The sequence below is a fragment of the Salvia hispanica genome, chromosome 5 (genome assembly GCF_023119035.1).
Source record: "Salvia hispanica cultivar TCC Black 2014 chromosome 5, UniMelb_Shisp_WGS_1.0, whole genome shotgun sequence".
NCBI lineage: Eukaryota > Viridiplantae > Streptophyta > Magnoliopsida > Lamiales > Lamiaceae > Salvia > Salvia hispanica.
The window spans coordinates 1,571,851-1,595,229 of record NC_062969.1 but is presented as its reverse complement, the minus strand read 5'-3'; the positions used below and the strand labels follow the sequence as shown (position 1 = coordinate 1,595,229).

At 36.4% G+C, this 23,379-nt stretch overlaps 3 protein-coding genes across 3 annotated transcripts; all 3 read left to right on the top strand.

The window, feature by feature from the left end:
- The first annotated feature begins 2,773 nt into the window (after positions 1-2,773).
- On the top strand, positions 2,774-3,883 carry LOC125191368 (nuclear transcription factor Y subunit B-3-like). The gene has a single exon (XM_048088916.1). The coding sequence runs from the start codon at positions 3,081-3,083 to the stop codon at positions 3,645-3,647; it is 567 nt and encodes a 188-aa protein (XP_047944873.1). The 5' UTR covers positions 2,774-3,080; the 3' UTR covers positions 3,648-3,883.
- A 2,046-nt stretch (positions 3,884-5,929) lies between these two features.
- LOC125187896 (leucine-rich repeat extensin-like protein 4) lies at positions 5,930-7,360 on the top strand. The gene has a single exon (XM_048084545.1). It carries the CDS (start codon positions 5,948-5,950, stop codon positions 7,124-7,126), a length of 1,179 nt encoding a protein of 392 aa, XP_047940502.1. The 5' UTR covers positions 5,930-5,947; the 3' UTR covers positions 7,127-7,360.
- A 6,855-nt stretch (positions 7,361-14,215) lies between these two features.
- Positions 14,216-21,334, top strand: LOC125186704 (transmembrane E3 ubiquitin-protein ligase FLY2-like). Its single transcript, XM_048083129.1, has 15 exons — positions 14,216-14,746; positions 16,378-16,450; positions 17,189-17,316; positions 17,791-17,906; positions 18,433-18,493; positions 18,636-18,702; positions 18,781-18,858; positions 18,976-19,133; positions 19,256-19,315; positions 19,400-19,493; positions 19,743-19,910; positions 19,999-20,327; positions 20,399-20,518; positions 20,598-20,752; positions 21,082-21,334. Exons 1-14 carry the CDS (start codon positions 14,621-14,623, stop codon positions 20,697-20,699), a joined length of 1,680 nt encoding a protein of 559 aa, XP_047939086.1. The 5' UTR covers positions 14,216-14,620; the 3' UTR covers positions 20,700-20,752; positions 21,082-21,334.
- Positions 21,335-23,379: the final 2,045 nt, after the last annotated feature.

Genomic DNA, 23,379 nt, shown 5'->3' with positions numbered 1-23,379 from the left:
ACATCTAACAAATATAAGAAATGCTTAATCTATCCTCCCTCCGTCCCACATAATTTTACACACTTTGACCCGGCACGAGTTTTAAAAAATGTAATGGAAAGTGAGTTGAAATAGTTGGTGGGATGTGAGTCTTATTTTTAAAGTATTAGTTTTATAATAAAATGTGAGTAGGAATGAGTTAGTGGAATACGAGGTCCACTACTAAAAATGGTAAAAGTGAAATGAGTAAAATTATGTGGGACGATCCAAAATGGAATACTGGGTAAAATTATGTGGGACGGAGGGAGTAATTCAGAAGTCAAGTACAATTGTACAAAGGTATGTTGCCATTTTGGTTGTACTTGAATTCGAACTTTGACCTATGTTAACTGTGAAACTAAATCTGTTAATTTAAATTATTGATCTATCAAATTTTGTTAATAGTCATAGCTTCGAATTATGTACTAGCATCACCTACAAAATCTCTAAAAGAAGTCGAATCATAATCACCAACGACTTTCCACTTTCCTTTATGCCGTGACACGTTTTTAGTGGGGTATAAAATTTAACACTTTCCAATTTTTACAGAGGAATAAGAATCTCAATAACGACCTCCAGCAATGATATAAAGAAATGACTCATCGGCTATAATATAATTTGTTATAATTTCGATTCAAAATAGAAATTAATTAATTCGTTCGTTAATCGTTGTGAATAAATATTTAATTAGCCTTAAAATGGAGTAGTAGTATGATGAATATTATGCTTTCTTTGTTCCATGAGACAATATTTATATTACTTTTAGATATATAGATTAAGGAATCTATATCTATATATATATAAAAGACGAGTTTTGGATAGATTTTAACAATCATTTTATGCTAGGGATACAAATGCAATTTTGAAAACTTATAGAATTACATTTCATTTTGATTCAATTCATTATTGTAGCAGTTACATCTAATTACTAATGGTAAAAATTACTTGAATTATCAAGTTTTGTGGAGTGGGCTAAAAATTTTGATCGGTTACACTATTTAGTTTAATAAGCATGAATAATTCAACCATGAAATCAATCAATCAATGGTTACAAATATTTAATCGTGAATTTTGAACATTCAAGCTGCAATTGTTTATTAAGAGCAATGCCATGATTAAAAACGTGTGGTGAAAAAAATTAGGATTATAATTTTAACAAACATAAATGCTAAAAGCCTTTTAAATTGGCCAAAGGTAGAACCGCGGTTACAAATGACAATGAGCATTTAACAAATTTTGTAACTTCTATTCTCTTAAATTTGTAATTTATAATATTTTAATTCTATAATTTCACATATCCTAATGTTGTGCCTATAAAAGACATAGAATTGTGGATGAATTACACATCAACGAAAGCATTATCCATTCTCTATCAAGTTCTCAATATTTAATTGTATATTTTAGGAACATTGTATTGTTCAAATTTTGAACTCCATCAAACTAATCGGTGCCTAGCGAGTTGGGATGTTATATACGTTAGGAGGGAGTCGTTTCATCTTTGGGGTTAATACGTCAATTCGAAAGCACTAATCGTGATGTAATTTGTCTTGCGGAAAGAGGAATTTTCTCGACTAGACTTACAGGTCGATTTATTTTATAATTTTCACTGTAAAATTTCCATTTCATTTATTATAGTTTTTTCTTTGATTACAATAGTTAGAGTACTGTATATGGTTCGAGAATTTTATCCTAATACTTCTTACAATTCTTAGAGATGAAAGAATTGTAACATCCTTAACTCGAAACATGCATAATATTTATCTTCATCTTTACACAATTTATCACTTTGGTATATTTATATTGTCACTGGTGCTATAATTATAATCACTTAAAAATTTAAAACTGAGGAAAAAATATTCCGACGTGCATTGCACGTGGGTTTGACACTAGTGATTTTAACACACTAGTTGAATAAAAAACTAAATTAGAGAATAATAATAATAATATAGGTAATTAAATAAAAAGAAATAAAATAGAATACTGTACATAATAAAAATAGGCAATTGAAAGAGAGTAAATAGCAGTAGTATATTATTTTTTACTATAAAGAGACATGATTCAACTATAATAAAATGATTAGAAAAGAAATTTATCCAAGATTGGGCAAGCTAGTGTACTTTTTATGGACTAGAAATTGTTGAATCGGAACTGAACTACGAGGGTGTTTCGCGGTTACGGTTCTGGTTCCAAAACTGGCGGCTACGGTTACGGTTCGGAGATGCTGGAAACCGGCGGTTTTTGACGGTTTCGGCACGGTTTTTCAGCGGTTTTTTGCGGTTCCGGTCTAAAACCGGCTAGCTCCGAAATTTAGGAACCTGAACCGAACCACGGTACCAAAAGTAACGGTTTCAGTTCGATTTAAATCTCACGGTTCTGGTTCGGATCAGGAACCGCCACGGTTCCACGGCTAACCGCCCGAACCAAAAACCTTGAGCATCTGTAGGTTCTCTGGTCCGGTTTAGAGTTTTTGAAACTGTAATCAGCGATTAATCACCAACTTATTCTAACTGAGTTACTACTAAATAAGATCAATAATTTTTAATCATTTCATTAATCAAAATTAAAAAGAAAAAGAGTTTCTACTACCGCTCTGCATTGAAGAATTTCACGACCAAAATCGGCCAATCAGACCAACCATCACGTTTCCCCTCTCCCAGCCGTCCGATCCCCTCCCCATCCACGGCTCCCATCTCGGCACGTGCCGCCCACTTATCTGGATACAAGCGGCCACAAACACCGCCACGTGTCGCGCCATTGCAAAATATCACACCCCTCTTTCCCTTCCTCTCTCTTTCTCCTCTTCTCCACCTCCTCCAATCACCTCTCCGCCGCCGCCCGCACAGCCCCCCAAAACCCCCAATTATCCCTTCCCATAAAATCAAATTTTCAAATTCACCCCTTTCCGCCAAAAACCCCTAAAAATTCCGCCCTAAAAATCCGATCTTTTTCGCTAATTGAACTTCAAATTCCCGCTTCGGAAATCCCCAATTCGAAGCTGGTTGTCAAATTCCGGCTTCGGAAAGCTTCAATTCGGAGGCGGAATCGTCGATTGATCGGGAAAAATGGCGGATTCGGACAACGACTCGGGCGGGCACAGCAACAGCAACGCGAGCAGCCGGGAGCAGGACCGGTTCCTGCCGATCGCGAACGTGAGCAGGATCATGAAGAAGGCGCTGCCGGCGAACGCGAAGATATCCAAGGACGCGAAGGAGACGGTGCAGGAGTGCGTCTCGGAGTTCATCAGCTTCGTCACCGGCGAGGCCTCCGACAAGTGCCAGAGGGAGAAGCGGAAGACGATCAACGGCGACGACCTGCTCTGGGCCATGACCACGCTCGGATTCGAGGAGTATGTGGAGCCGCTGAAGGTCTACTTGGCCAAGTATAGGGAGATGGAGGGGGAGAAGAGCTCCGTCGCCGGAGTTAAGGAGGGCTCTGGTGGCGCTGGCGGTGGTGGTGGAGGAGGGGCTGTGAGCTCTGGTGGGGGGTTTAATGGTGGGGGGATTTATGGGGGGAATGTGATGGGGTTTCATCCCGGAGGGGGGATGTATGGCGGCGGCGTCGGTGGTGGTGGAGGGGGATTGGGGAATATGGGGGGATATGGCGGTGGCGGGGCCGGGAGGCCGAGGTAGATTTGGTGGTGATCAAGAATGAATTTGGTGACTGTTTTTTAACCTTTTTAAAGATCTATGGATTTTGTGTTTGTTGTTTGGAATGGATTAGTATAACTGTTTAGTGTAATTTGGGGATTTGATGATGTTGTTGTTGATGATGATGATGAAGATGAAGCATAGAGTGATAGAGAAATGATGTAAACTTGACTTTGTATTTTGTAAAATTTATAAAACAGATTCATGTTTGGGTTCAAGACTGTGTTTTTATGATGTGGTTGGGTTTGGGGATATGTGGATTTGAGTGTTCTGTTCTTACTTATTTGATGATATGGATTTGTTGTCTGAAATGTTGTGTTCATTGAAATGGCATTGGAAGTTGGTCTTGTTGTTCTCTATGCTTCTTTTATCCCTTCTTACTCTTGGTGGGATATTTGCATTCTTGATGAGATTATTAGTGAAATGTGTTTGAAAGATTGGAGTGTTTGGACCAATTGGAGAATTTCTTTGATGGGTGTTGGATTTTCTTGTGAAACATGATGGTGCCAACAACCTAATATGTTGGTAGTTAGGTATGTTGGTTATTTCTGTGGTGCAGTTTGTTTAGACTTTAGAGCAACTTGCCTTGTGTTCTGGCAGTTGGGGCTCAGTGTGAGGGCACCGGCTCCTATAAAAGTGGCGGCGTCGGTCGTTTAGGGTGTGGTTGCTAGCGTGGGAAGATAGAGATCGGAGAACTTCGATCGAGTGCAAAAGACTTATCCCTTGGTTATAGGCTATTGTTTTAAGTTTGTTTAGGTTCGTATTTCTAGTAGAAGTCTTTAGTTGTTGTGTGTATCTTTTAAAGTCCGAGTTGAGTATGTTTAAGCCCCTTTGAAGTTCGAGTTTGTTCGTTTCAATTATACTAGGTAAGCATGTTTTTTATGCCATTACATAACCTTTTTATGTTTTTGGTTCAACTTATTTTCATTTATGTCAAACATGTTTTGAAAGTAAATTGAAATGGTGTAAGAACAAATTTAAGAGGGAATCATTTGTAACTGCTTAAGTGTGGAAATCAAAAGAAAAAATAGAGAAATCAAATTACACATTTTGAATTTATTATATAGCAAGTCAAATTAATTTACCAAATTTATATAAAAAATTAACATAAAAACAATGAAATCAATATATAAACGCTAAACCACAAGTTTATATCCTATGATATTATGTTATGTCCAAGTCAATCCAATCAAATAACAAAGACTAAATTGTTTTTACCCTTCCACTATAAAATTCCCTGGGGTTATTTTCTAATACCTTAAAATTTAAGAAATGCTGAAATTCTTATTGGGTCCCACCTGTCTTCTTAATTTCCACCATCAGAAAACTACACAAATGGAGGCATATCATTTTCTTTCAAATTATCCTCTTCTTAAATCCACAACATACTCAATTAATCACCTCATGCACAATTTCAACATTTACCACCCACCTCACTTCACTAGTACATGTAATGTACTATCATAATTTAACTAATTCTTGAAGTATTTAATAAAACTATTGTACTAGGATTATCTTGATCAATTTTAGTGCTATTTAACTTTTAAGACTTCACGTGACTATGGATTCAAAAAACCTAACTTGTTGGATTCGAATATGATGAAAAAAGGTCGTGTCCGTGTTGGAAAACATGGGTGATGCAGCACCCGAAGTGGTTGTATCGGGTCATTTAGCTATTGTTCTTGAAAAATGGCTTGATTTAGCCCATTGCTCGAAAGAAGTTTTGATGGTATCCTTTTACACCAAGATGTATTACCGCTGCATCATAGATGTAGTTCTCTCGAGAGATCACAATTGCCATAAGCAAACATATTAATGATGAGAAAGTTTGACACTATGAATGAAGAATGTGTGATCGACGACTAACTCGAAAACCAGCATTTAATAGAGTTTTCTGACTCTTATAGACTGATAGTTAAGTTGGTCGACCCTGACCCCACCTGAGCACATCAATATACTCATCCACCAATGCTACCATCTGCCCCAAGATTCTTAGTTCAAAACCAAAAATAAAGTACTATCATAATATCATCAATATAATAATAAAAGACAAAATACTAGTATTTGAAAACGAAGATCCAAGTTCATCTTATCAAGACATGAAAATGGTAAAAACACAATCATGTTGGCTGCCATTTAGTGATGGTAAAAGGTCGTTGTAATTGGTAGTTGTAACAATGAACATTGAGAAACCATATCCACCTCAAATCTATATATATTCTTATACCAAACCTAAGACATTCCAATAAAGAATAATCATCTAATTACCCAAACTAACCAAAATGGCCTCAAAATCCCCATCCCATCCCACACTATTCCTCCTCCTCCTCCTCCTCCTCCTAACCCTCAACCCCACACTAGCCAAGAACCACCACCACCCCCACTCCCCGGCCGCCGGCGGCCGTCGCGCCCCGAAAAACGCGACGGCCGCCCGGCTCCGCCAGGCCTACGACGCGCTCCAGTCCTGGAAGCGCGTCATCTACTCGGACCCGCGCCAGCTGACCTCCAGCTGGCGCGGGCCCGACGTCTGCGCCTACACGGGCGTCTTCTGCGCCCCCCACCCCAACGACACCTCCATCACCGCCACCGTCGCCGGCATCGACCTCAACCACGGCGACCTCGCCGGATTCCTCCCGGAGTCCCTCGGCCTCCTCCCCGACCTCGCCCTCCTCCACCTCAACTCCAACCGCTTCTGCGGCGTCCTCCCCTCCTCCCTCGCCAACCTCTCCCTCCTCTTCGAGCTCGACCTCAGCAACAACCGCTTCGTCGGCCCCTTCCCCGCCGTCGTCCTCGCCCTCCCCTCCCTCCGCTACCTAGACCTCCGCTACAACGAATTCGAGGGCCCCGTGCCCTCGCAACTCTTCAACAGCAACAACCTCGACGCCATATTCATCAACAACAACCGGCTCACCTCCGTAATCCCATCCTCCCTCGGCTCCTCCTCCGCCTCCGTCGTCGTCTTCGCCAACAACAACTTCTCCGGCTGTCTCCCCCGATCAATCGTGAAATTCGCGGACACGTTAGAAGAGCTTCTCTTGATAAACAGCAGCATCTCCGGGTGCCTTCCCGTGGAGCTAGGGTTTCTCTACAAGCTGCGCGTCCTCGACGTGAGCCAAAACGACATCGTGGGGGAGATTCCGTACAGTCTCGCGGGGCTGGCGCGGCTGGAGCAGCTCAACGTGGGGCACAACCGGCTGACGGGGGCAGTGCCGGAGGGGATATGCGCGCTGCCGAATTTGTCGAATTTCACGTTCTCTTACAACTTTTTGTGTGAGGAGGAGGGGATTTGTGGGAATTTGACGGCGAGGGGGGTTGCTTACGATGACCGGAGGAATTGCTTGCCGGAGAAGCCGAGGCAGCGGAGCAAGAAGGAGTGTGACGCGGTGGAGCCGGTGGAGTGTGTGGAGGGGGAGTGTGGGGTGAAGGCTGGTGTTTCTGCAAGTTCACCGCCGCCGCGTTAGGTTTGGCGGCGGTGGTGTGATAATAACGGGGTGGCTTGGAAGCATCTGGAAAGTTCCTCTGTGTATATAGTTTAGTGTAGTGTGTGTGGAAATTGGAAGTAGTTCTTTTTATAATGTCGTGTGAGTAATTGTGGATCTTTTTGTGTAGTGTTTACTTTTTTTTATAATGTTGTGTGAGTAGTGTTTACTATGCTTGTGTTTGATAAATGAATAAAATTATTGATTGTATGAGTAGTGTGATGGTGGTTTGCCGTAGTTGGATTCAATAGTTTTAGGCTTTCGGAAATTGGAGATAGAGAGTGATAATTTTGCCGGAGTTTCTATGATTATGAGACTACTCGAGATATCCATCTGTTGTCGGGCAATTGTACACAAGGTACATGAGTTATTGAAGGATTTTGATTCAGTGGTGGTACAACATGTGCACAGAGAATGGAATTTTACCCCCTGACTTTATGTCACATTATGCTTATAGGTCTCATAGAGGAATGCATGTGTTAGAAACAGTCCCTATGGAGCTCCGTAGTTGGCTGTTGTATGATAGAATAGACGTTTCTTATATTCGGTAGTTTAGTTTTGTTTTCAGGATCTGCCTGCGTTAGATACAAACAATAGGAAAACTGAAAGAAATCATGAGACGTAATAAGATGGAGTGAAGATATCAAGTGGGTGGTTGTTGGTTTAGCATTTGAATCTGTCTCTCAACTTTGATGTGTTTCATATTAAATCATTTTTCATTTTTTTGTGATTTACTTTAAATTTATATATGTTAATTAGGATTCGTTAATCCAAGTAGAGTTTATAAATAGTACTACTTCTTTTAAGTTAATGATGTTATAAACTACATTTTGATGTCTTGGAATGTAAAAATAAATGCATGGAATAAAATACATGCACTAAACAAACATTTCTCCCTCCGTATATATATAATCAAAATCAAAACTACAAACATTTCACTTTTTAGAGGTTAAGCATGTCGATCGTGAAGCAAATCGGGTGGCAGATTTTATAGGGGATCTGAAGATGCACGAGATCTTTCGACTGCTAAAGATCCTCCAGGAGGTGTTGCCCATCTATTTCAGCTAGATAAGATAGGTAAGACCATTTTACGATATATGTTGCTCCCTAAATATTTGTATTCCTAAAGCGTTGGCTCTCCTATTGTATTAAAAAAATTACAGATTGGATTGAATTTTGAATTATTGATATGAAGATATTGACAATATTAGTATAACTAGTCGAATTAGTTAATCATAGTAATATGCCGACAGTACAGGGCGCGCAAATGCTCTTGATTTGGGAGAGTGAAAAAGAGTAACAGATTTGATGTCGTAACATCCCACAATTTAAACATGTGCCAGTTAACAAATTAATCTTTTAACATTAAAAATTATTCGTCCCTTATTAAAATTATTTTAATCAAATAGTAGAGGGTTGTTGGTAATCAGTTTTAATCTTACCTAATAGGCTAATAGCGTTATGCCGCATACCACTATCGACTTTGACTAAATAAATAAACGAATGGCTAACTAGAAAGTAGAAACCACTATAGTGAGTCTATACTAAAGACTAAAAAATGAATTGTTTTATTTTTATTAAACTTGAATATCATTTAATTCTAATATGCATGTGATAATTTTCAGACAATTAGTTACATAATATGGAAACTTGTTTTATTGTCTCAAATATGGAAACCCCAAAATGAAAGGCCATAGACTAAAACATAGATATTACATGGAGTACTAGAAATTTTCATAAACTATAATTATCAAGACAAAATATTATAAATAATTTAACTAGAAAAATTTGTTTTCTTAAGAATTAATGAATTTTAAAGGAAATAATTAATACTATGTGATCAAACAACGATCCATGCAGAAATTATGACAGCCACAACACTCAATCCCACTCCCAAATCAAATGAAGCACCAGAAGCCGGCGCCGGTGCGAGGTGGGGCGGCAGGAACACTGACACGATATGATCCTCTGGTGATTCAGCTTCTGGTGGTGGTGATTGGGGAGAAATGGGGGCAGGTTGAGGCGGTGATGGTGGCTGGGAAGGCGATGGCGGTGGTGTGGGTTTATTATTTGCGGGGGTTGGGGAGTGAGACGAAGGCGTGTGGGTTGGTTTTGGGGGAGATGGTGAAGGGGAGTGAGACAATGGCGTGTGGGTGGGAGATGGGGAGTGAGATGAAGGCGCGTGGGTTGTGGATGAAGGAGATGGTGAAGGAGAGTGAGATGAGGGTGCGTGGGTTGGGGTTTGGGATGAAGGAGAAGGTGAAGGAGAGTGAGACAATGGCGTGTGTGTTGGGAGTGGAGATGAAGGAGATGGTGAAGGAGAGTGAGATGAGGGTGCGTGGGTTGGGGTTTGGGATGAAGGAGAAGGTGAAGGAGAGTGAGACGAAGGTGGGTGGGTTGGGGTTGGGGCAAATGGTGAAGGAGAGTGAGACAGTGGCGCGTGTGTTGGGATTGGGGATGAGGTAGAAGGCAAGGGAGAGTGAGGAGACAACGACGTATGAGTGGGAGATGGGGAGTGAGGTGAAGGCGCGTGGATTAGGGTTTTGGCTACTGGGGTAGGTGAGGGCGAGTGGGGGAGTGGTAGCGCGGGTTTATTAGTGGCGGGTGATGGGGAGAGAGATGGTGGCGCGTAAGAGGTTTTCTTTGCATGGGATGGGGGAGGACTGGAGGGTGGCGGATGGTGGTGGTGGCGACGATTGGCGATAACACGAATGATTATTTTCTGACCCTTTTCACATCTTTGATTGTGGCCACTGATGAAGAAGAAGAGACCGGATCGATCGAACTTGAATATTGAGTTGCCATCATTTAGGGTTTGGATAGGGTTTCTTTTGTTGCATTTGTTGTAGTCATCTTCCCCCACAATTAGAACAGAATCATTTCCCTTAGGGTACTTAAAAACTGCAAAAAAAAACCACACATACACATTAAAAAAACATTTATTGATCAACATGATATTATAGTAGTTGAATGATATTTCTCTTTTATTTACAAAGATGAGAGATCACCATATATAGAGGAATAAGCTAAACAAAATGTTGGTAAAGACTCCATTGAGCCTATTTTCTTACTATTAATATAAATATTAAAACAATACTAGTATACAAAATATTTTATATGGTAAAACTAGTTTAAATCATTAGCATGACCAACAAAAGTAAGACACATATTGACATTTTCTTTTCTTTATTGTTTAATCTTTATGTAAATATTTTTTTTCTTCCTCTTTGAATCGATTTAATTTTTCTCTTTTTTTCCTCTACAATTTCAGCCCTTCCATTCTCATTGTCCGGCAATTAATTTGATTTCCGTCAGCTTCGGCTTAGTGATGGAGTGAAAGAATAAAAAGAAATATAGATTTACCTAGCTCATCGTTGATTTGGAATCGATTTCTTTGAGCCCAATAGCTATAGCTTTCGGAGGGTGAAAGCGTCCAACCATCGCGTTCACCCACGTGAAACACGTTACCACGAGCAAGAGACGAATTCAGTACAAATCCGATCAAGTACACAAGCAATAAGCTCAATGTGGATTCACAAACCCCCATTTTGTGTTGCAAAACTAATTGCGTTTCAAAGGATTGGTTTTGGATTTGAGATATTGTTTTGAAATGTAAATTGGGAAGAATTTGTTGTGAGGAAATAGGAAGTTGACGAAGGCTATTTATTTATGTTACTTATACCTTCACACCTTGGTAGAAAACGAAATTTTTGTTTGATTTTTTGATTAAATTTGATTTACTAAGAACTCTTAAATGTTAATACATGGATTCATGGCATTATATAATGAAAATACAAGATAATATTATCGGTAATAGAGATTTGGTAATTTTATTGTTCATATATAAAGATAATTTAGTTTTCAGTATATTAGTTTAATCGATATAATCATTCATGTTTAGGAAAATTTTTTGGACTATATAAGATTTTATGTTAATTAGAAAAGTTACGTTTAATGGGACATTATCAATTAAAATGAAAATTTTCATGAATACCAAATTTACCTAGCTATAAAAATATTGTCATTTTCTTATATTAATAATACCACTGTATCCCAAAAATAAAAATTCCAAACTTCAGATCTGATTTACTAGCTATTTCAATGATATTTTTAATATTGTCGTCTATAAAAATACATGTAATAGAGTATTTTAAGTAATATGCCTCTAACCAAGCTGGCGAATTAGACAAATTTGCAACTTTTAAGTGAAAAATCAAGGGATTGCAAAAACTAGCAAATCTAATTTTGACAATATCCATATAAAACTTTATAAATGAGGAATTGCAAAAATTACAAATCTGTGAAAAAGAATTTATATAGCATCTTTTGCTATACTTGTAGAAAATAAAGTCTATAATCCATATATAAAGCGAAATACCGTAATTGATTGCCTAAAACAATTAATTGATGGTTTAGGCGTCAAATTAAATATTACTCCCTCCGCCCCATATAATTTTACACAGTTTGACTTGACACGAGTTTTAAGAAATGTAATAGAAAGTGAGTTGAAAAAGTTAGTGGGATGTTGATCCTACTTTAGATCTGATTTACTAGCTATTTCAATGATATTTTTAATATTGTCGTCTATAAAAATACATGTAATAGAGTATTTTAAGTAATATGCCTCTAACCAAGCTGGCGAATTAGACAAATTTGCAACTTTTAAGTGAAAAATCAAGGGATTGCAAAAACTAGCAAATCTAATTTTGACAATATCCATATAAAACTTTATAAATGAGGAATTGCAAAAATTACAAATCTGTGAAAAAGAATTTATATAGCATCTTTTGCTATACTTGTAGAAAATAAAGTCTATAATCCATATATAAAGCGAAATACCGTAATTGATTGCCTAAAACAATTAATTGATGGTTTAGGCGTCAAATTAAATATTACTCCCTCCGCCCCATATAATTTTACACAGTTTGACTTGACACGAGTTTTAAGAAATGTAATAGAAAGTGAGTTGAAAAAGTTAGTGGGATGTTGATCCTACTTTTAAAGTATTGGTTTATAATAAAATGTGAGTAGGAATGAATTAGTTGAATATGAGGTCCATTACCAAAAATAGTAAAAGTGAAATGAGTAAAATTATGTGGGACAGACTAAAATGAAATACTGGATAAAATTACGTGGGACGAAGGGAATACTATTTGGACTTCCATCTAACAAACCTCTTTTCTATCTGTACTCTTGGGCCAATCTATTAAACAAATTATTGGCATGAGGCCCATTAAAAAACTTTTAATTGTTCTTCCGTCGCTAGGTAAATGTAACACTTCAAAATTTAGAAGATGTTATTTTGTGTGTTAAGTTGAAGTAAAAATATATTAGTACTTATTATATATAAATGTGAGAGAATGTTTTTCAAAAAATGAAAAGTAGTAGTATTAGTATGTTTTTTATGAGACAAATTGAAAATTGTGACGGATACCTTGGGGCGGAGGGAGCACTATATATTGCCGACAGTGAGTTTATTAATATTCCCTCCATCTACCAAAAGATGTTATGAGTTTTAGTGAGAATTTTGTAAAATAAGAGGGAGATGAGAAAATGTGGATGAAGTATTGGTGAGAATGTGAAAAAGTGAATAAAGTACGAAAGAAAAAAATAAAATATAAATAAAAATAGTATTTAATAATTTTAGAGAAACTTATAATTTTTGCCTTAGACTATTTCTTAGGGAGAACCTGAAATAAAAATATGAGACTATTTTTTGTGTAGGTATTTGTTTTGATTGGATTCGAATATACCCGTTTCATAAGTTGTAATTATTTAATTTTATAGGTCTGAATCTGTCCCATGTTTTATTTTAGTAGTAGTACTATTTACTCATTTTAGTAGAAGTACTATTTACTCATTTTAGTAGAGTACCATTTCAAAGCATCTAACTATCACCGAAAATATTATATAAGCGTGTATATACTCAGAGATAATAATTCAAATGAATGTTTATTAAGTGTAACATGTTTAATATCAATTTTTAAAAAGTGTACATTTATCATACAATAAAGTTGTCATTAATATATATGCCTAATGAGTAATGGGTATTAATATTACTTTAAAAAATCCAATCTATTATTCAAAGACGAAACATTTCAAAGAATTATTTTTCTGATGTAATATCCCTAACTAAATTGCATTCAATTTCACTAACATATGTTATATTCGAAATAAATCCATGATAAATGAGAACCATCTAATTATATCCTATTCCATTGGTGATTTAAAAAAAATATCTTGAACTACTAATAATTACAGTAAACTAGACTATAACTTCGTCTCAGATCAAAGAACGTGATGTTTTCAAATAGTTATTACTATATTTTATTGTAATTATCAATAATTTACAAAAACTACTTTTTCCTCTTTCTTTTTAATCTCCCACGCTTTATAATAATGTGTATATCATGTACTAATCAGGTATGAGATCGTGTGCTCCATTATAATGAAAAAAATTATTAAATTATTTGCGTTGAATATCCCTCAAAAGTTGTAATGGGTTTGCTTTTTATATTAAATTTAAAAAAATGATAGTACTAACAACATTATTACGATTTAAAAAAAAAATATTGGCATCTAATATCACGAAATTTTCAAAAAGTTGAATTTTTCCCACGAACTTTAAAATTGACAAATAATATCAAGAACTTTATCCCGTGTTTGTTTTTTCCCACGAATGAGAAAACTCCCACTAATAATATTATGATATCGATTTTTTTTCGTAATTTCTCGACAACAATTTTGAAAGTTTCAAGTTTTTCAATCTTTGAAGATAATTTTTTTTAAAGCACACCCTCCAAAATTGTTCTTCAATCTATTAAAATAACATGAATTTTTTCATTCGTGGGAAAATCTAACTTTTTGAAAGTTTCGTGATATTAGATGTTAATATCCCAAAAAAAAAAGACGTTACAATAGCTAAATAGGTAAAAGATTTATCACTAAATTCTCAATTAAACCTTAATATTTTGAAAATTTAAATCAATAGTACTTCCTTATTTATCTAATTTCTTCCATTTATCTTCTTGACTAGGGTGTTACCTAACAAGTGGAGTACAAAACGCCTTGATAGAATTTCACAAATTCAGTAAAAAAGGGGTTCAGTTTGAATTAATTAATGATTAGATTCTATGTTCGTTTTTGGTTCGATAATTGACTGGTGGAGGTCAAGCATGATTTCGTTTCCAACCCAAATACTACAAATTGATAATTTCCTTTCCCTTTTTTCCTTTTTGTTTGGGTGTCAAACTAATGATTCATTAGGTTGTTAAACTCTCCCTTTCTCTGTATACCGATCGGTGCATTTCATCCCTTTTCTTGTTGAGTTTGTTAGCAATACGTTGTTTGTTGGACTCTTCTTTAACCAAATAAGCCACCGATTGAAGAAAGACATGATTTTTAGGCCTTTCCTGTGATGGGCTTTGGGAAACTCGAGAAATTAGTTGACGGCTAGGATTTTAGCTCAGCTCCTCGATGGAAAGTTGGAGTCTTTTGCGGTTTCTGTTGAGGAATCTTTTTGGGGTATGGTCCATTTTAGTGGTGATGTGGCCTGTGAATGGGTTTAGGCCTTTGAGGCAGAGACGGTCTTGGGGTGAAGAGGTTAGTGGTGTGTGTGTGTGTGTTGTAGGTTGAATTTGTATTTTATGTTGTAGCAGTGCAATGTTATTAGTTGTGAATTTTTATGTGATGTGTGGTTTTATTATGTGGATTGGGAGTCTAATCTGTGATTTTTGTTAATTGATTGGAGGCTTAGTGAGCTTCCAAAGTCAAATTCTTGCTTTCTGTGTAGCTGTTAAATGTGTGAAAGGTTGAAATCATAATGGTGGTGGTTTATGCGAAAAACAGCAATTTCTCGATTTTTGAAAGAATTGTTGCAATTCCATGTTTTGTTTTGGTTTATGGTTTCTTGCTTACTAAATGACTGATGATGGACAAATATGTGTTTCTTTTTCCTATTTGTGTGTTTGATAGGAGTAACATTATATGGATGCTGTGGAGTGTAGAATGCAGTTAATCTGTGTTGTAGTTCTTGGGGGACAGTTGAATGAATGATTTGACTGGTATATGCGAGATTATTATGAGATTTGTAGTTGCATGATGTCGGCGCATAATGTGTGTATGCTGCCTTTTGGGTTGCCAATGAGGCTTCAAGAAATGTCCCACCGAGATAAAGAAAAGTAGTTGAGTTGATATTAGGTCCGCAGGGCTGTAGAGCAAGTGGAATATTAGTAATTTAGTATAAATAATGCATATTTGAAATAAGTAATGCTGAGACGCTTATCGCTGATTTAGGTGAAGTGCTATCGTACGGTAGAGGTAGTTGTTGAGATGCTTATGGAGTGCAGAATGTGATTTTTGTTGTAATTACTTGCCTAAAGTCCTTCTCCACATTATGAAGGTTTTGTTAGTTGTATGATTAGAATGGATTTGGAAGAAGTTGATATATTCTGTATTATATGATTGTTCAAGACTTTACTGTACGAAGATGCAATAAAAAGTTGTGTCAATTATTATCATGTCATCAAATTTTATTCAAAAACTCTGCTGAATGGATCTTCAGTGGGACTTACTAATTTTCTGACTTTAAATAAGGGAAATCCTTGAATGGCTATAGCTTATAAGATGTTATGTCTATTTAGTCCGGCAGATATACTCGAATAGAAATTCTCGAACTGTCTAACTTTCCCTTTTTGGTGTCTAGCACTAAGTCGTTACCAACAATGCTTTTGAAGTTAGTAATGCCTCTTATGTCTTTTCTATTTTCATCAACTTATCCATGTGGGAAATTTTACTTCACTGGAAGTGAACTCCCTAGCCACAAAGAACTTGCATAAACTATGGTCACATATCCCTTGGTTTGACAAGTGTAGACAATGCAATTGCTTACTATAATTTGATTCCTAAACTGAATTGACCCTTTGCACATAGCAATGCAAGCTTTTGCATTGCTATAATTTGAAAGTCAATGGTTTTTCAGTGTCTAAAAGCTGCAGAGATGATGGAGAGATAGTCTAGCAGAATTGAGTATGAATTATGTCAATGTCTAAGTTCATTTGGCTAATTTGTATTTGCGGTTGGGAAGCCATAGTGTGTGCTTGCTTAGTGTGAGATTGATGGAAAATAACAACTTATGTTTCTTACTGTTCTTATGTTTGGGAATCACCTTTAATCCATATTGTTAAATCTTCTGTGTTTACTTCTAATCTTTTGGGCCCTTTTACTTCTTGCAGTGGCTTCCTATTGGCAAGGATGATCAAGAATTGGGACCATTTTCTTCTTGGAACGTAACAGGGACCTATAGAGGTTTGTAATTTATTTACCCATCACATCACTTAATGATCGTTCATTTGCATGAATCATGTATGTTGGATTGATTTACATTTCTTCTGTCATATGTGATATGTTGCAACTAAATACGCGAGGCACTTCTTTTTTGCACTCGTTTTGGGAAGATAATAAATTGTTATTCTCGCTCTTACTTTACTCTCTCTCCACTTTAAATTATTTATCATCATTTTCCCAAAACGAGTGCAAAAAAGAAGCGCTTTGCTTGTGGTGGGACGAGGGAGTTTCAGTTATTTCCATTTCATCTACCCATTTCTACTTTTTACTTATCTTAGTAAAAGCCTATATCTACATAAATATATAAATCACAAAATGATAGATCATTTTCATCTGTTCTCATATTAGTAAGATGAATACACTATTAATTGTAGTGTGCGCTGAATTCTCCTTGTATCATAGAAATCGCAGTTTATGGAGAAAATAGAATGGTGAGTGAGGGTTTAGGCGTTCTCGTTTGGCAATATTTTAACCTTGCTATCGACAAATTTTGATCTTATTGTTTTAATTCCTTGGGATAACAGATTTATATGTTACATTTTATTGATAATTATCGCGCTATACTCAGTTTTGTTGTTTAATTTGGTTGGCCTTTAATGACCTACCCAAATCCAGAACGTTTTCATGCAATATCAAGTACTATGCTGTTCCCTGTTACATTCTCGTCACTTAATTTTGTGAAAAATTTATGTGGTGCAGGGAGTTGGAAGTTTCCAGATTCTGCAAATAGCTCTTCCAAGTTTGCTGATTTTAGGAAGTCCAGTGGAAATTCGATACTAGAACTAATCAGTACACCAACAAAAATAACCGGTGTACACTATGTGCAGGTAACTTGGTTATACTTATTTCTTAACTAGTTGGAGACATTACATGGAACAGACCTTCTGCTTGGACGAGTGTGCTCCTTTTGGAGATTAATTGCTTATTTAAAATTTTGATACCTGATATCGACCTTTTGCTCAGTAAATTATCGAGAAATTGTTACTTCTGCAGATTCTGGTTTAAGATATAGCACCACTTTAGCTATGTTGTCTCTTATTATCAGCTGCCCAGCAACATCGATAAAACTTTGACTTTTTAGTTCTTGTCTCGACAATATGTGTCTATGTTCTTATATGTATTCAGTAATTAATTCGACTCTTTATTTATTGTCTTCTGATTGATTTTTTTTGTGCGAGCATTTTGTGAACTTAGTTAAATTTTTTGGTATCGTGAGCTTGTTAATAGCGTCTCTAACTGCGGGTTCTGATTTCAGTTCACATGTTCCAATTGTAACTGTCGTCTTCAATGTGATATGCTAGGGAGTTATAATTTTCCATGACGTGTTTGACAATGAGAATGATGTACACGGAGCTCGAATCAGGGTAGAAGGTGTGTATATTTGGCCTTTCAGACAACTAAGAATGGTGGCTAACAGGTAGCTTCCTCTACTACCCTGATTCCTTTATTTCTATGAGTCAGTTTACGTGTGCTTTGCAACTTAACTACCCAATTCTTGTTTTAATTAGCCACTAATCTCATCAAATCATGTGGGGAAGTATGCAGACTCTGAATAAAAATTAACCATTGGTCTTCTACGGAATATATCATAGAGATAAATTTTCCGAGATGCTTTTACCCTTTCCCATTGCATACTCATATATTGACATGAATCTGCTATCAGGAAAAATACTCCCATTTTATTCCACATGCATTTGAGTTCATCACAAAAACACCCCAACATATGGACAAAATTTGTCAATATTTATGAATGAAAACGAAAGAACTATTCAAGAATTGATGATGAGGACTTGTCGGTCAAATTGTGGTCGTTAGACTGTCGAAAATCCATTTACTCTGAATTAGAGTTGGACGCCTTTATACACATAATCTACTTCATGCTCTGGAATGCTTGTGTTCCTATATGTTTTATCTTTTAATTCTCCCTCTGAATATTTCTGCAGTGGAAAAGAGAGTGAGTTTGGGCAGGAAGATGATTATTTATTGTCTAACCCGTATCACTTGGTAATCACACTCTTACTTCCTCGTGAAGTTACTTTTTACCCTTCCACTGGTATAGCATGATGGTTGTATTTCTTCTCATATTGATTGCTAATGTTTTACAAGTCAACTTTTAACTTCTTTGGCATTTTTCTTCTTAGTTCAGCTCGGAGTTTTCTCGTCCCAGGTGTTTCAGGAGTCTCCACGAGAAAAAATCTGGAAGAGGAAACAATGTATGCTCCTTTGCTATTATTTTATTTCATTATCAGTTGATAAACTTGCTCCCTAAAATTGCTCGGTACTCTGTGTAGCCCCACTTTACGAAATGGAGAAACACTGCAACATTGAGATCGCTGCTAAAATTTCTCGAGCGTCTTCCAGGAGAAATGGTAATAAGTTTATCTGACTCTACAAGATGTGCTCTTCCCTTTCGTTCTATTTTAGCCTGCCTATTTTGCTTAGAAAAATACAATCTCTAACTCGATCTATTCGTTTCTTGTATGTAGGTGGAGATCAAGACAAGTACTATCTAGAAGGAGTTATGGAGAGCCCTTCAGTGGATGACGATGTAGATTGCTTCTCGCCCATGCTCTTGAATGCGACTTCTGTCAACGTCGAAGTCTACTATAACAAAGCAGTTAACTACACTTTGATGGTTACCTTTGTATCCTTTCCCATGTTGGTTGATCTCGAGTTTCTCAAATATTGTTTTTCATCCAGGAGAAGGTGAAACGGTCTCATAGTTATGACTCCTTTGTTGGATTCTTTAACCTTTTCATGTGCTAGATATCTTTCCTCGAAGTTCTATTGTTAATCCGGCAAATGGAACATAGTAACACCCAATCAGTAAGTTGCTCGATACTTGATGAACGACTTCCAAACTTAAAAGTCGCAATGAGTTAAAGTAGCTAACTCAATAAAACTTTACAGGGGGCTGCCAAAGTTTCGCTTCTGATGATCGGGCATCAAGCTATAATGGATGCTTATATCTGCCTTCTACATCTCACTGCCGGAATTTTAGTTGGTACGCTTATCTTGAAAATAGTTACTTAAACGAGGCACACTCCGGTGCATCCGGATTCACGAAGCATCTGTCCTAACTTGATCCTTACTGTGATTAATAATCTCTAGTTGAGGATTCATGAAACCCAAATTGGATTTGATTAGGGCAGATGCACCGTGTATCTGGATGCGCACAAGTTTTTGAGTACTTTTCAAGTTATAGCTGTTAATAGTCGTTCGAACTAAAACGTGATGCTTGTCCGTTTTGCAGAATCTCTATTTAATGCTTTTGCAACGGCGGCATTTTTCAAGTTTGTGGTTTTCTCAATCTTTGAAATGCGGTACCTACTTGCTATATGGAAGGCGAATAGGCCATCAACTAACGGAGAGAATTGGGAGACGATGAGGCGCGAGCTCTCGGTTCTTTACAGTCGTTTTTGTAAGTAATATACTTTTTTCAGCTACAAATGATTTTGTTATCGTGTTGCTAAACACTTAATCTGATGTTTCTCGCGTCCTTTTTGCAGACGGGATCCTTTTAGGTGGCATTCTTGTCATGTACGAGTTCCACAATTTTCTTCGAATCATCCTTCTCCTCCTCCACTCTTTCTGGATTCCACAAATAGTGATTAACGTAGTTCGTGACTCGAGGAAGCCATTGCATCCTCATTATATCCTAGGGATGACTATAACTCGAATTGCTATTCCCTTATACGTATTCGGTTGCCCACATAATTTCATGCGAATAGAGCCCGATCAGAGGTGGTGTATCTCTTTGGCCTTTTTTATGGGACTGCAAGTCTTCATTCTTCTTCTCCAGCATTATCTCGGATCCCGTTGGTTCATTCCCCGTCAGGTATGATGTGTTCGTGTCTGTGCATTCATGTGTAATCCGAGCTCTCTCTGATGCTTCAACATTATCTGCAGATTTTACCGGAGAAATATAGCTACTATAGGCGATTCCTTCAAGGTTCGAGCCACCACGCTACGGATTGTGTCATTTGCATGACCGCCATTGACCTCAGCCAGCGCTTGAATGATTGCATGGTAATCCGTCAGATCTTCTTCTCAATGCTCTGGGATCACGTCCTCTTAACCGTAATCTTCGACTCTGTTGTTCTTTCAGGTGACGCCGTGCGATCATTTCTTTCACGGAAGCTGCTTGCAGAGATGGATGGACATAAAAATGGAATGCCCGACGTGCCGCCGTCCCCTCCCACCTGCTTAGAAATGTACATTTTGTTACTACACGAAATCGAGCTGCTCTGCTAGTTAACAGTGGTAAGATGTTCGAAACACCCTAATCATCGATGTTCTTGCTTCATTTTCGTCTCCTAATAGGGCGAAAACCGTATTCTAACACAACCTTTACGACTGTTTTCAAAATCGTCCCAACATTGATTTAGTGTTCATATTTGACCTAGACAAAAACTTGTGTACACCCCAATTAGGGTTCATCAATCCCCAATTCGGTTTTACCAATCAAAGTTAGGGTTCAATTAGCGCAGATGCACCAGAATGTGCCTCTCCGACTCGTTCCACTCCTTTTTCCGGTGATGGATCAAATTTTCAGAGCAATAACCATTCTTTATATGCATTTTTGCTTCCAGTTGAGGAATGAACCTAAGGCATAACTGGTAGATTTTCCGAGCAGAAGCAAGCGAAACGACAACCTCCAATGGCAACGGTGCCGTGTATACTGTATGTAATAGAAAGACAGCAATTAGAGTTCCCATTTTTAGGTAGGTTAAGAACAGTCTGTTTTAAACTATACTGATACAATTTTCTCACTAAATTCTGAATGTACATATACATACATTACTTACACACATATTTCTTCAATTAAGTTTGGATTCGAGAGAAGATTGTACCGCGATATCCATCTGTTATTCGCACTACGGAGGCATGAAGTAGGTTCGTGTCAGAGTCAGTTGTGTTGGGGTCTTGTTTTCTCGTTGTCGAGGCTTGCCCTACTTGGCCCGACGCACGTTGCAAACTAATAAATCCTCAACTGTGACATTAAAACATTGTCTAGTGCCAAAGTTGAGATGATGATTGATGAAATTAATATACATTGCTAATGGGGCCAAAGTTGTGCACTTGTCCATGTGCCTTTGCTGTTTGATGAAAATGATTTTTTCAAATTATGTCAGAGTATTATTTGCAGAATTATGAGAATGTTGGATGTAAAAACTTGTGAAATGGCTTGGTTTTAACTTAGAGCTGTCTCTGTTTGATCACATGTGTGCAAATTAAATTTTTAGATTTTGATGATTAATTGTTGTAGATGTGCATATGGTTGCTCAGTTATTCAATTTTTTTTGGAGACAGTTATTCATATTTATTATTTATTAAGTTAGATAATATGGCAGCCCACATTGTGTCAGGTGAGTAGTTGACTGTTAGTTTATTTTGCCCCTTTAATTTCATCCTAAGGGCGTGCGCAATGCAGTCGCGAATTTTAGCCAGATCGATGGTTGAGAGGGCGCGACTGCATTGCCGGACCGGAACCTACAAGTGCGGATATGTTGATAACTGATAAGACGTACACCCAGTCGGACGTGCGCAACATGTATTGTTGCGCGCATAACTATTCGTTTCTTTTTCACTTTTCTTTTTCCCTTACTTTTAATTCTATATTTTCTATTACCCCTCTATTTAATTGATAGAAATATAGGTTAAAGTGTTTTAAATTTTATTATTTCAAAGTAATTTGATGGCATGAATGTACTACTTTTTCAAAATTGAATGTATATAGAATAAAATGTGATATTCAACATAAACATAATGTATAAATTATTAAACATAATGTATGAATTATTATTATTTTATTATGTAGTTTTTCTTGATTTTAGGAATAATTTATCTAATATATTTATATTATAACAATTAAAATAAATATATGAAATCGGAGGAAAATAAAATATGATAAAATACAAAAGTAAATGCTGAGAATATGAATGGTTGAAATTTGGCTATGGATTTTATTGTTCGTTAGTACCAGTGTTTTAAAAACCAGATCGGACCAGATTGGCCGGTTCGACCGGAAACCGGGAACTGGTTTTATATTTAAAAGCTTGTTTAAAATATGAGACTAAAGGGAATTGAACCCTAGACCTCTAGGTAAGAAACTAGCACTTCTACCACTCTACCACATGATCTTGAATGAAATATTATGAACATTAATTATTGTTATATATTAACTCCATAATTTTTTGTCCACACAAATTAATAATTTGTGTTTAGTTTTATACTTTAAAATAATTTTTAGTTTATTTAATTTTAATTATAAGCCACTAAATTTTATTTTTATTGATGTAATATGGAGTATATATTATTAATATAGTTTATTACTCCATATTTACTAATAATTCAAGTTTAATTTTATGTAATAACTAATAATACTATTATAGTATATATTTATCCAAATTAACTAAAAATTGATATTTAGTTTTATATATTGTCTATAATATTATTTCACCATATAAATGTTTTGAGATAATATGAATTTTATCTATTTATTATATGTAAAATATGTACTTTTTTGGCTACATTAATTAAAAATTTATATATTTAATAAATATTTAAATTTTACCATTCACTTACTTTAAATACTCTTAATATTTAATTTACTTAAAATGTTTAATATATGTTTTTGTATATGTTAATATTAAATGTAATATATTACTCACTAAATTTAATATATTTTGTAAGAGCATATATAATTTTATATTTGCAAGGTAAAACGGTTCGACCAGTGATTGAACCGGTCGGATCGGTTGAACCGTGAACCAGTAGCCTCACCGGTTCACCGGCCGATCCGATTTTTAAACCATTGGTTAGTATTATGGTTTAGGTAATGGAAGTCTGAATGGAATTGTGGATGTGATGATTTATTTAATTTATAA